This window comes from Saimiri boliviensis, chromosome 6 (assembly GCF_048565385.1).
Source record: "Saimiri boliviensis isolate mSaiBol1 chromosome 6, mSaiBol1.pri, whole genome shotgun sequence".
NCBI lineage: Eukaryota > Metazoa > Chordata > Mammalia > Primates > Cebidae > Saimiri > Saimiri boliviensis.
In genome coordinates, this window is record NC_133454.1 from 7,751,228 (window position 1) to 7,763,702 (window position 12,475).

General features: G+C 38.3%; 1 protein-coding gene across 5 annotated transcripts in view; it reads left to right on the plus strand.

Annotated features, from left to right (window-relative positions):
* MRE11 (MRE11 homolog, double strand break repair nuclease) overlaps positions 1-12,475 on the plus strand; it is a 105,232-nt gene that overhangs the window by 25,164 nt on the left and 67,593 nt on the right. For all 5 annotated transcript variants that reach the window (XR_012517975.1, XM_074400323.1, XM_010352294.3 and 2 more), the window contains exons 8-10: positions 2,265-2,450; positions 3,374-3,545; positions 10,572-10,652. Coding sequence is in view for 4 of the 5 variants with exons in the window: in XM_074400323.1 (XP_074256424.1) it covers positions 2,265-2,450; positions 3,374-3,545; positions 10,572-10,652 (439 nt within the window). In the remaining variant the exon portion in view is untranslated. The remainder of the gene's footprint in view (positions 1-2,264; positions 2,451-3,373; positions 3,546-10,571; positions 10,653-12,475) is intronic.

The following is a 12,475-nucleotide window of genomic DNA, read 5'->3' on the forward strand; positions in this document are numbered from 1 at the left end:
GTGGAGGGGTGGGACCAACCGAGCCTGATCACCTGGCTCCCTGACTCAGAGTCTTTTCTTTTAAGTTGAAGGACCCCGCGTTCCGGTCGCTTGTTGAAAAGGCGCCGGGATCTCCCGTGCTGCGACTCACGGAGTCGGCTCGAACGGCGGCGCCGGCTCCTGGCGGATTTTTTGCCTAGGAATCTCCTGGCCTGGCTCGCTATTTCAGATGAATGGGCAACTCTGCCGTCTCAGGGCTCTGCTCGCCAGCTAAGAGGGCTCCCAGACCAGTGGTTTTTGTACGGAGAACCGCAGCAACAGGGCGTGGTCACAGCAGCCGCGCAGGCGGAATCAGCCCCACGGGGGCCAAAACAGCCGCACCGGCTGGGCTGCGACGCTGGCGACCCCTCTGCCTGGGTATCTCCTGGTCTGTGGGCAATAAGAGTTCGTCTGGAAATGCGGCGTCCACTCACCCTCTGCACTTTCACTGGGAGCTGAAGTCCTGAGCTGTTCTTAGGTGGCCATCTTGAAAGTCCCTCCTATATTGACTGTTTTTTTCTCTTGTTTCAAAGTAAAAAAGAATCTGAGTCTGCAGACAACTTTGTCATGCAAAATCTTTCAACAAGGATGTTATGATCCCTTCTAGGTCACAAATTACTGTTGGCCTACAAGTATCACCTCTCCTTCTTCTAGGAAAGAGCCAGCAGTCAATGAAGACCCAATGGCGTGATGTTGTATTTGGGAATTTGTCTGTTTTTCTTTAGTAGTTGTAATAATCTCATAACTTAGATGTATATTTTTCACATAAAAACATTCCTGGATACACAAACCTGTATATTCTTTGATTTTATTTTCTGTCTTCCCTGCATTGATTCTGTTTAGCATTTCTGTTCTTGCTGTTTCTTGAACTCACTGAACACACTCCCACTTTAGCACCATCTGCTCTTCTACTGCCTAGGAATTTCTCTTTGTGTGCTGATGCTTCCTCTCACTTCTCTGCTCATTTGTTGCTAATCAGAGAGGCCTTTCTTGACTACTTGTGTATGTAGAGTAGTATGCTGCTTCTATGTCACTTTTTCCTTCATTTTTCTTTATAGCGCCTATCACTAACTGACGGGTTACACATGTGCATACATACACACATGCATATACATATTACACTGCAGATTGAGTATCCCTTATCTGAAATGCTTGGGACCAGAAGTGTTTAAGATTTTGGAATTTTTTTGGATTTTGGAATATTTGCACATATTGGGGATGGACCCTAAGTCTAAACATGAAATTTGTTTACATTTTATATATGCCTTATACACATGATCTTAAGTTAATTTTATAGACTTTTAAAAATAATTTTGTGCATGAAACAAAGTTTGTGTTAAGTATTTATGTGTGGAATTTACCTCTTGTGGTGTCATGTTGGCACTTAAAATGTTTTGGATTTTGGATTTTAGATTTTCAGATTAGGGACTCAACCTGTGATGCTTGTTTCCCACACTGGAGCCATGGCTTTGTTCACTGCTCTGTCTTCAGAAGAAGCCTGGGACATTTGACATAAAGTAGATAGTGTTTGGGTGACAGCATTTGTTGGGTGAACGAAAGAATATTGGTTTGGATTAAGTGAATGCTCAGTTGAAGTATGTGAACACTTTTACTTGAATTTCCAATGATGTAAGTTAATATTAGGGAAAACTATTCCTTTTTGTCTTCCCTCAGCTTGCATTTCATGTATCTTTAGATAATAACTAATCTAAGTATAAGATCATAGTTTGCAAATCATTTATTTAATATTTGATTTTGAAAACTCTTAGCGCTTATGTGAGATTGACATTTTTACTCCCATTAAATTTATTAGTTAAAAGATAATGTTAAGAAATTATTGGACACATTTATACTTACTTAACTCACTTTCATTTTCTGTATTTTTCTTTAGTATATAGTCCGGCTGATTTATAGATTTCTGTTACTGATAGAGTTCATGCTTTTCTGATGAACCAAAGAGGAACTCCTTCCTGTGTAAAAGCTTTCATGATCTTCCTCCAATGGTGTAATTGACTGCTTTGTCTTAGGGTTTCCATTTGTCTGTGTCCTACAAGTTTGTAAAGTTCTTGAGGTCAGGAATTAGTATTGATAATCTTTACATTCCCAATCCTGTGCACACTTTCTGGTACATAGAAGGATGGAATAAAAGCTTTAGTGAATGAAGAAAGAAAGATCTGTTTAGACATCATTAATATGAAATTTTTCTAATCACTGAATTTATATTTATTTTCAAAATCTTGATACAGAAGTAAACATGGAAGTACTAACTTCATTCCAGAACAATTTTTGGATGATTTCATTGATCTTGTTATCTGGGGACATGAACATGAGTGTAAAATAGCTCCAACCAAAAATGAACAACAGCTATTTTATATCTCACAACCTGGAAGCTCAGTGGTTACTTCTCTTTCCCCAGGAGAAGCTGTAAAAAAGTGAGTGATTATTACATATTTTGAGCCAATTTTTAAGAAGTGTTTGCTATAATAATTAATCATCTGATAGGTTTAAGGCTTATGTTAAGATGACCACTGACTGGCAGTATTGTTATTTATATGATAGATTTATTTTTGAAAGTTGATCATTCTATATTGTTTTTGCAGATGTTAAGCCATTTTCAAAAAGAGAAAATCGAGTTGGTGTTATTTTGCTGCTCATTAGGCAAATTGAAGATGCACATTTTTATTGTATTTCCATGCTTTGTTGATGATTACTAATTTCATAAAGTTTATTTTTAAAAAATTCTCCTAAAACCATTCTCCTAAAACTGGTTATAAATACAATATTATAGTATATCATTTAAAAAAAATTTTGAGGGGAATGATGTGATTTTAAGTAGTTAACACTGATTAAACTCAGTTTTTATTATGGGCTTTATCCTTTGAATCACTTGAGTTCTGATTATTATAATGATAATAGGGTTAAATCATATGGTCATGGGATCTATTTTCATTGTTTTTTTTCCTTCATGAGTCCACTGCAAAAATCATTTTGTTTATTTGTGTACATGTATGTACATATACGTAGGTACATAGATGTAATAGTATAGTCTACATATACTGCCATCATAGTCCTCATAAAATTTTATTATACTTATTGTTATGTCTGCCTAGCCTTACAGGACTGACCAGACAAGAATAATAATGGATGACTCAATTTTACTCTGGGGAAGGAAAATGTCTACCATCTTTTCCTGTGATGATAACATTAAGGTTAAATTACCAGAAACATTTATTTTTAAGAGTATGATTTTATAAATAAACATTTTGTAGAAACTAGGAAATATGATAGCTTTGATGTGCACACTTTCCTGAGGAAATTTACACTGTGACTTGGTGTTCATTTCTCTCCATTTCAGACATGTTGGTTTGCTGCGTATTAAAGGGAGGAAGATGAATATGCAGAAAATTCCTCTTCACACAGTGCGGCAGTTTTTCATGGAGGATATTGTTCTAGCTAATCATCCAGACATTTTTAACCCAGATAATCCTAAAGTAACCCAAGCCATACAAAGCTTCTGTTTGGAGAAGGTAATTCTTTTTGATAAAATCAGTGAAATCTACTTTAGTTGAAGAATTATTCACCTTCAATTAAATAATTTTTAATAGAGTAGAGGGATGCCTTTATATTAATTATATTCTCATGAAACCTGTAAGGAAACCACTTTTCTTCAGTGAACATGTTTAATTGTGTCCAAGATATTTTTTAAAGTCATTGAGAGAAGGTAATACTGGATGTTAAAAAAATCTTTATTTAAATTCCGCTCCTAGTTTTTTTCTTCCTTTTCAAAAAAATAATACATAATCTTTTTTCCTTTTTCTTTTTTTTATTATACTTTTAATTTCTGGGATACATATGCAGAATATGCAGGTTTGTTACATAGTTATACACGTGCCATGGTGGTTTGCTGCACCCATTAGTCTGTCATGTACATTAGGTATTTTTCCTAATGCTATCCCTCTCCTAGCCTCCCACCCCCTGACAGGCCCCAGTGTGTGATATTCCCCTCTCATGTCCATGTGTTGTCATTGTTCAACTCTCACTTATGAGTGAGAACATGCAGTGTTTGATTTTTTTGTTCCTGTGTTAGTTTGCTGAGACTCATGGTTTCCAGCTTCATCCAGGTTCCTGCATGAACTCGTCCTTTTTTATGGCTGCATAGTATTCCATGGTGGATATGTGCCACATTTATGCAGTCTATCACTGATGGGCATTTGGCTTGGTTCCAAGTCTCTACTGTTGTGAATAGTGCTGCAATAAACATATGTGTGTGTGTGTCTTTATAATAATCTTTTGGGTATATACCCAGTAATGGAATTGCTGGGTCAAATGATAGTTCCAGTTCTAGATAACTGAGGAATTGTCACACTGTCTTCCACAGTAGTTGAACTAATTTACACTCTCACCAGCAGCGTAAAAGCATTCCTATTTCGCCACTTCCTCTCCAGCATCTATTGTTTCCTGACTTTTTAATGACCGCCATTCTAACTGGTGTGAGATGGCATCTCATTTTGGTTTTGATTTGCATTTCTCTAATAACCAGTGATGATGAGCTTTTTTACAGATGTTTTTTGGCCACATAAATGTCTTCTTTTGAGAAGTGTCCATTCATATTCTTTGCCCACTTTTTGATGGTTTTTTTTTTTCTTATAAATTTTAAGTTCTTTTTAGATTCTGCATATTGGCCCTTTGTCAGATGGATAGATCACAAAATTTTCTCCCATTCTGTAGGTTGCCTGTTTACTTTGATGATAGTTTTATTTATTTATTTATTTTTCTGTGTAGAAGCTCTTTAGTTTAATTACATTCCGTTTGTCAGTTTTGGCTTTTGTTGCCATTTCTTTTGGTGTTTTAATCATGAAGTCTTTGCCTATGCCTGTGTCCTGAATGGTATTGTCTAGATTTTCTTCTAGGGTTTTTAGGGTTTTAGGTTTTAATGTTTAAGTCTTTAATCCATCTTGAGTTAATTTTTGTATAAGGTGTAAGGAAGGAGTCCAGTTTCGGTTTTCTGCGTATGGCCAGCCAGTTTTCCCAACACCATTTATTAAATAGGGAATACTTTTCCCATTGCTTGTTTTTATCAGGCTTGTCAAAGATCAGATGGTTGTAGATGTGTGGTGTTCCTTCTGAGGCCTCGGTTCTGTTCAGTTGGTCTATATCTCTGTTTTGGTACCAGTACCATGCTGTTTTGATTACTGTAGCCTTGAAGTATAGTTTGAAGTCTGGTTGCGTGATGCCTCCAGCTTTGTTCTTTTTGCTTAGAATTGACTTGGCTCTCCACAGAGCCAAGTCTCTTTTGGTTCCACATGAAGTTTAAGATGGTTTTTTCCTAATTCAGTGAAGAAAGTAAGTGGTATCTTGATGGGGATAGCATTGAATCCATAAATTACTTTGGATAGTATGGCCATTTTCATGATATTGATTCTTCCTTTCCATGAATATGGAATGTTTTTCCACTTGTTTGTGTCCCCTCTTAATTTCCTTGAGTAGTGGTTTGTAGCTCTCCTTGAAGATGTCCTTCACATTCCTTGTAAGTTGTATTCTTAGGCATTTTATTCTCTTTGTAGCTGTTGTGAATGAGAGTTCACTCATGATTTGGCTCTCTATTATTGGTGTATAGGGATGCTTGTGATTTTTCCACATTGGTTGTCTATTATTGGTGTATAGGAATGCTTGTGATTTTTGTACATTGATTTTGAAACCTTGCTGAAGTTGCTTATCAGTTTCAGGAGATTTTGGGCTGAGATAATGGGATTTTTCTAAATATACAATCATGTCATCTGCAGAGACAGTTTGACTTCTTCTCTTCCTATTTGAATACCCTTTATTTCTTACTCTTGCTTGATTACCCTGGCCAAAACTTCCAATACTATGTTGAGTGGGAGTGGTGAGAGAGGGCATCTTTGTCTAGTGCCAGTTTTCAAATGGAATGATTCCGGCTTTTGCTCATTCAGTATGATATTGGCTGTGGGTCTGTTATAAATAGCTCTTAATTATTTTGAGACCCATTCCATCAGTACCTAGCTTGTTGAGGGTTTTTAGCATGAAGGGATGTTGAATTTTATTGAAGGCTTTTTCTGCATCTATTGAGATAATCATGTGGTTTTTGTCTTTGGTTTTGTTTATGTAATGGATTATGTTTATTGATTTGTATATGTTGAACCAGCCTTGCATTCCAGAGATGAAGCTGACTTGATAATGGTGGATAACCTTTTTGATGTGCTGCTGTATTTGGTTTGCCAATATTTTGTTGAGGATTTTTGTATCAATGTTCATCAACGATATTGGCCTGAAATTTTATTTTTTGATTGTGTCTCTGCTAGGTTTTGGTATCAGCTTGATGCTAGCCTCATAAAATGAGTTAGGGAGGATTCCCTCTTTTTCTATTATTTGGAATAGTTTTAGAAGGAATGGTACCAGCTCCTCTTTGTACCTCTGGTAGAGTTTGGTTGTGAATCCTTCTTGTCCTGGGCTTTTTTGGTTGGTAAGCTATTAATTACTGCCTCAATTTCAGACCTTGTTATTGATCTATTCAGGGATCTGACTTCTTCCTGGTTTGGTCTTGAGAGGGTGTATGTATCCAGGCATTTATCCATTTCTTCTAGATTTTCTAGTTTATTTGCATAGAGGTGCTTGTAGTATTCTCTGACGGTAGTTTGTATTTCCGTGGGATTAGTGTATGCTTTATCATATTTTATCGTGTCTATTTGATTCTTGTTTTTTTTCTTCTTTATTAGACTGGCTAGTGGTCTATCTATTTTGTTAATCTTTTCAGAAAACCAGCTCCTGGATTCATTGATTTTTTTTAAAGGGTTTTTCTTGTCTCTATCTCCTTCAGTTCTGCTCTGATCTTAGTTATTTCTTGTCTTCTAGCATTTGAATTTATTTACTCTTGCTTCTCTAATTCTTTTAATTGTGATGCTAGGGTGTTGATTATAGATCCTTCCTGCTTTCTTCTGAGGGCATTTAGTGCTATAAATTTCCCTCTAAACACTGCTTTCACTGTTTCCCTGAGATTATTATATGTTGTATCTTTGTTCTCACTGGTTTCAAAGAACTTACTGATTTCTGCCTTAATTTCATTATGTACCCAGTAGTCATTCAGGAACAGGTGGTTTAGTTTCCATGTAGTTGTGTGGTTTTGAGTGAGTTTCTGAATCCTGAGATCCAGTTTGATTGTACTGTAGTATGAGAGACTTTTATGATTAACATTCTTTTGCATATGCTGAGAAATGTTTTACTTCGAATTATGGGGTCAATTTTAAAATAAGTGCAATGTGTTGCTGAGAAGAATGTATATTCTGTTGATTTGGGCTGGAGAGTTCTGTAAATGTCTGTTAAGTCTGCTTGGTGCAGAGCTAACTTCCAGTCCTAAATATCCTTGTTAATTTTCTGTCTTGTATTGACAGTGGAGTGTTAAAGTCTCCCACTATTATTGTGTCAGAGTCTAAGTCTCCTTGCGTAGGTCTCTAAGAACTTGCTTTATAAATCTGGGTGCTCCTGTATTTGAGTGCATATATATTTAGGTTAGTTAGCTCTTTTTGTTCTATTGATCCCCTTACTGTTATGTAATGCCCTTCTTTGTCTTTGTGTGTGTGTGTGTGTGTGTGTGTGTGTGTGTGTGACAGTCTTGCTTTGTCGCCAGGCTGGAGTGCAGTGGTGTGATCTCAGCTCACTGCAGCCTCCATCTCCCAGATTCAAGCCCTCAGCCTCCCCAGTAGCTATGATGATAGACGCATGCCACCAAGCCCGACTAATTTTTGTATTTTTAGTAGAGATGAGGTTTCGCCATGTTGGCCAGGATGGTCTTGATCTCTTCACCTCATGATCCACCCACCTCAGCCTTACTAAGTGCTGGGATTACAGGCATGAGTCACTGCACTTGACATAGTCTTTTTTGATCTTCATTGGTTTAAAATCTGTTTTATCAGAGACTAGGATTCCATCCCTTGCTTTATTTTGCTTTCCAGTTGCTTGGTAAATGTTCCTTCATCCCTTTATTTTGAGCCTAGATGTGTCTTTACACATGAGATGGGTCTCTTGAATACAGCACATCGACGTGTCTGGACTCTTTATCCAATTTGCCAGTCTGTGTCTTTTAATTGGGGCATTTAGCCCATTTACATTATAGGTTAATATTATTATGTGTGAATTTGAACCTGCCATTTTGATGCTAGCTGGTTATTTTGCCCGTCAGTTGATGCAGTTTCTTCATAGTGTTGATAGTCTTTACAATTTGGTATGTTTTTGCATTGGCTGGTATCGGTTTTTTTCTTTCCATGTTTAGTGCTTTCTTTAAGAACTCTTGTAAGGCAGGCTTGGTGGTGGCAAAATGTCTCAGCTTTTACTTGTCTGTAAAGGATTTTATTTCTCCTTTGCTTGTGAAGCTTAGTTTGGCTAGATATGAAATTCTGGGTTGAAAAATCTTTTCTTTAAGAGTGTTGAATATTGTCCCCCACTCTCTTCTGGCTTGTAGGATTTCTGCAGAGAGATCTGCTGTTAGTCTGATCGGCTTCTCTTTGTGGGTAACCTGAACTTTCTCTCTGGTGTCCCGTAACATTTTTTTCTTTCATTTCAACCTTGTGACTCCAATGATTATGTGTCTTGGGGTAGCTCTTCTCTAGGAGTATCTTTGTGGTATTCTCGGTATTTCCTGAATTTGAATGTTGGCCTCTCTTGCTAGTTTGGCGAAGTTCTCCTGGATAATATCTTGAAGAGTGTTTTCCAACTTGTTTCCATTCTTCCTGTCATTTTCAGGCACACCAAGCAAATCTAGGCTTGGTCTTTTCACATAGTCCCATATTTCTTGGAGGCTTTGTTCTTTTTCATTCTTTTTTCCCTAATCTTGTCTTCAAGCTTTATTTCATTAAGTTGATCTTTAGTCACTGATACCCTTTCTTTTGCTAGATCAGTTCGGCTATTGATACTTGTGTATGCTTCACAGAGTTCTCATGCTGTGTTTTTCAGCTCCATCAGGTCATTTATGTTCTTATCTAAACTGGTTATTCTAGTTAGCAATTCTTCTAACCTTTATTCAAGGTTCTTAGCTTCTTTGCCTTGGGTTAGAAAATGCTCCTTTAGCTTGGAAGAATTTCTTATTACCCACCTTCTGAGGCTTACTTCTTTAATTCGTCAAACTCATTCTCCATCCAGATTTGTTCCCTTGCTGGTGAGGAGTTGTGATCTTTTGGAGGAGAAGAGGCGTTATGATTTTTGGAATTTTCAACCTTTTTGTGCTGGAGTTTTCCTTGTCTTCATGGATTTATCTACCTTTGGTCTTTGATGTTGGTGACCTTTGGATGGGGTTTTTGTGTGGACATCTTTTTAGTTGATGTTGATGCCATTTCTTTCTGTTAGTTTTCCTTCCTGCTGCAAGTCTGCTGGAGTTTTCTGGAAGTCCACTCCAGACCCTGTTTGCCTGAATATCATCAGCAGAGGCTGCAGAACAGCAAAGATTGCTGCCTGTTCCTTCCAGTGTCTGTTGACCCCTCCTGAGAGGTGTCTCCTAGTCAGAAGGCACAGGGGTTAGGGACCCACTTGAGGAGGCAGTATGTTCCGCTCAATTGCTGTGCTGAGAGATCTGCTGTTCTCTTCAGAGCTGGCAGGCAGCAATGTTTAAGTCTACTCACTGTGCCCGTAGCTGCCCCTTTCCCCAGGTGCTCTGTCCCAGGGAGATGGGAGTTTTATCTATAAGCCCCTGACTGGGGCTGCTGCCTTTCTTTTAGAGATAGAGATACCCTGCCCAGAGAGGAGGAACCTAGAGAGGCAGTCTGGGTACAGCAGCTTTGCCAAGCTGTGGTGGGCTCTGCCCAGCTTAAACTTCCAGATAGGTCTGTTTATACTGTGAGGGGAAAACCACCTACTCAAGCCTAAGTAATGCAGATGCCCCTCCCACTACCAAGCCTGAGTGTCCCAGGTCAACTCCAGACGGCTATGCTGGCAGTGAGAATTTCAAGCCAGTGGATCTTAGCTTGCTGGGCTCAGTGGGGTTGGTATCTGCTGAGCTAGACCAGGGCCTGGGTTTCAAGCCCAAAATTGGGCAGCCATTTGGGCAGATACTGAGCTAGCTGCAGGAGTTTTTTTTTTCATACCCCAGTGGCACCTGCAACGCCATCAAGACAGAACTGTTCATTCCCTGGAAAAATGGCTGAAGCCAGGGAGCCAAGTGGTCTAGCTCAGCAGATACCACCCCTCTGGTGAACCTCCCATGGATCATATGACTGAAAAACTAGACTGACTTGGTTTTAACTTGGTAAGATGAGGGAAGCCTTCTTGAAACATAGGTAGATAATTGAAACATGAGTAGTAATATTTTAAATTTGATTCTAAAATAATTAGAGATTGAAAAATTATTAAGAACTTTCATGAAAGAAAAACATTAAGAAATAGTATTAAAGGAGCATTACAAGAAGATATATTTTAAAAGGTGTCATAAATGACCTAAGAAATAAAGATGATTATGTAGTTCAGGAAAATTCCTGTGATTGTAAGCTGCTATTCTGCCAAGTTAAACTAAATTTTCTGCTTTGTTTTTTAATCTTTTTTAAAATTTTGAGATTGAAGAAATGCTTGAAAATGCTGAACGGGAACGTCTGGGTAATTCTCGCCAGCCAGAGAAGCCTCTTGTACGACTACGAGTAAGTCCTATTTATACAAATTGAACATTATTAATTTTCAAAGCATAGTGATGTACAGTTTACATGGTTTCTTTGAAAAGTAGTGAGGAGAGTGCTTGTAATAAGACGAGCAATCACCAAGGAGACAAAAACAAAGGTATAAGGATTTGAGTTAATCACAGTTTAAGTGATAGGTTTGGTAACTTACTTTTCTCGTTTTCTTAATAATTTGTTGTTATATTTAATAGATTGGCCGAGCTCTCTGACTTCATCTTTAACTACCCTCCTCTACTCAGTTCATTCCAGTCACCTTGGCCGCCTTGCACTTTCTCAGGCATATGGGACCTGCTCTTATCTCCCTTTAGTCTGCTCCCATGTCACCTCACTGAGGCTCCACCATCAAGATTGCAGCCCCTACCTTTTTTCTGGTGCTTCTGATTTCATTTACCTTCTGCTTCTGCTTTTCTTCTTATTTTTTTTCCCGTAACACATCCTTTTGATCTACTTTGTACAGTTTATTTGTTTTGGTTATTGTTTGGATTATTTCCTGAACCTATAAATCTGCTTATCCCTTCTATCGTGTTAAAGAAACACAACAGTTGTCTTCTTTGCCACTATGCTTTTCCCTTTTCCTAACATCTACCCTGTCTTACTCTCTTTCAAAGCCCCTAAAAGTATATAACCTATACCTCTCATCTAACTGTCTCTTCCTCGGTTCACTATAACCAAGGCTCTGATTTCATAGTCAGTGGAAAAGATGATCTTTAATTGTTAAATCCAATAGATCTTGTCTCATCTTGCTGAATTACTCTTGAGCATTCTCTGAATTATCTGTATCCCTTCCTATCTCATAGTTAGCCCTCTTTTCAGTCTAAGCATACAGGTTTAGTGACCACCAGTAGAGTGATGACTTCTAAGTCTTTATTTAGACCTCGTTGTTCTGTATCTGCAAGGGCCCCCTAAAGCCTGGTACTGAGGAGTGTAGTCTTTAGAAAAGCAGTGTTGTCACCTGGGAAATTTTTTAAAATGCAGAGTCTCAGGCCCTGCATCAGACCCAATGTATTTTAACAAAAATCTCCAAGAAATGTATATGTGCATTCAAATTTGAGAAGTCCTGGGATGTAGACTGTAGAAATAAAGAGTACAATCTAGAGCCAGACTTCCTGAGCTTCTTTCTGGCCCAACCACCGGTTGTATGACCTCAAGCAACTACATCTCTCATCCCTTGGTTTGCATTAGGTTGGTACAAAAGTGTTTGCAGGTTTTGTCATTGAAAGTAATGGCAAAAACTGCAGTTCTGCACCACCCTAATGCTTCATAGATTTTTGAGATCTAAATGGATTAAATAGTGTCTGGTACACAGTAGGTAAATCTGGTCCCTTTTCTTTATCCCATTGTCACTGGTGTAGTGAAGCCTTTATTAATGCTTCCTGGCCTATTGCTGCAGCCTCCTACCCGGACCCTGCCTCCTGTTTTCTTCTCTCTCCACACTAATGCCAAAATGCTCTTTATAAAACACAGTTTTGCATGTCTTTTCTTCTAAAAATAACTTAATTATTCCCTAGCACTAACAGGAAAGAGTCTAAACTTTTAGGGTAGCATTCATGGGTCTACGTGATCTGTTCTAAACCAAACATTTTAGCTCCTCCTGAACTCCAGTCTCATTGACCAAAAGCTTCTGTTTCCTGGGTGCAGTGGAGTTCATTTCACTGGAACCTCTGTCCATGTGATCCTGCTGCATGGGACATACTTCTCTCCTCCTTTCTATCTTCTTCAGTACCTACCTAAAGCCTCCCTCTTTAAAGAAGGCTTTTTTGACCTCCCCCCAGAGTACATTCTTCTTC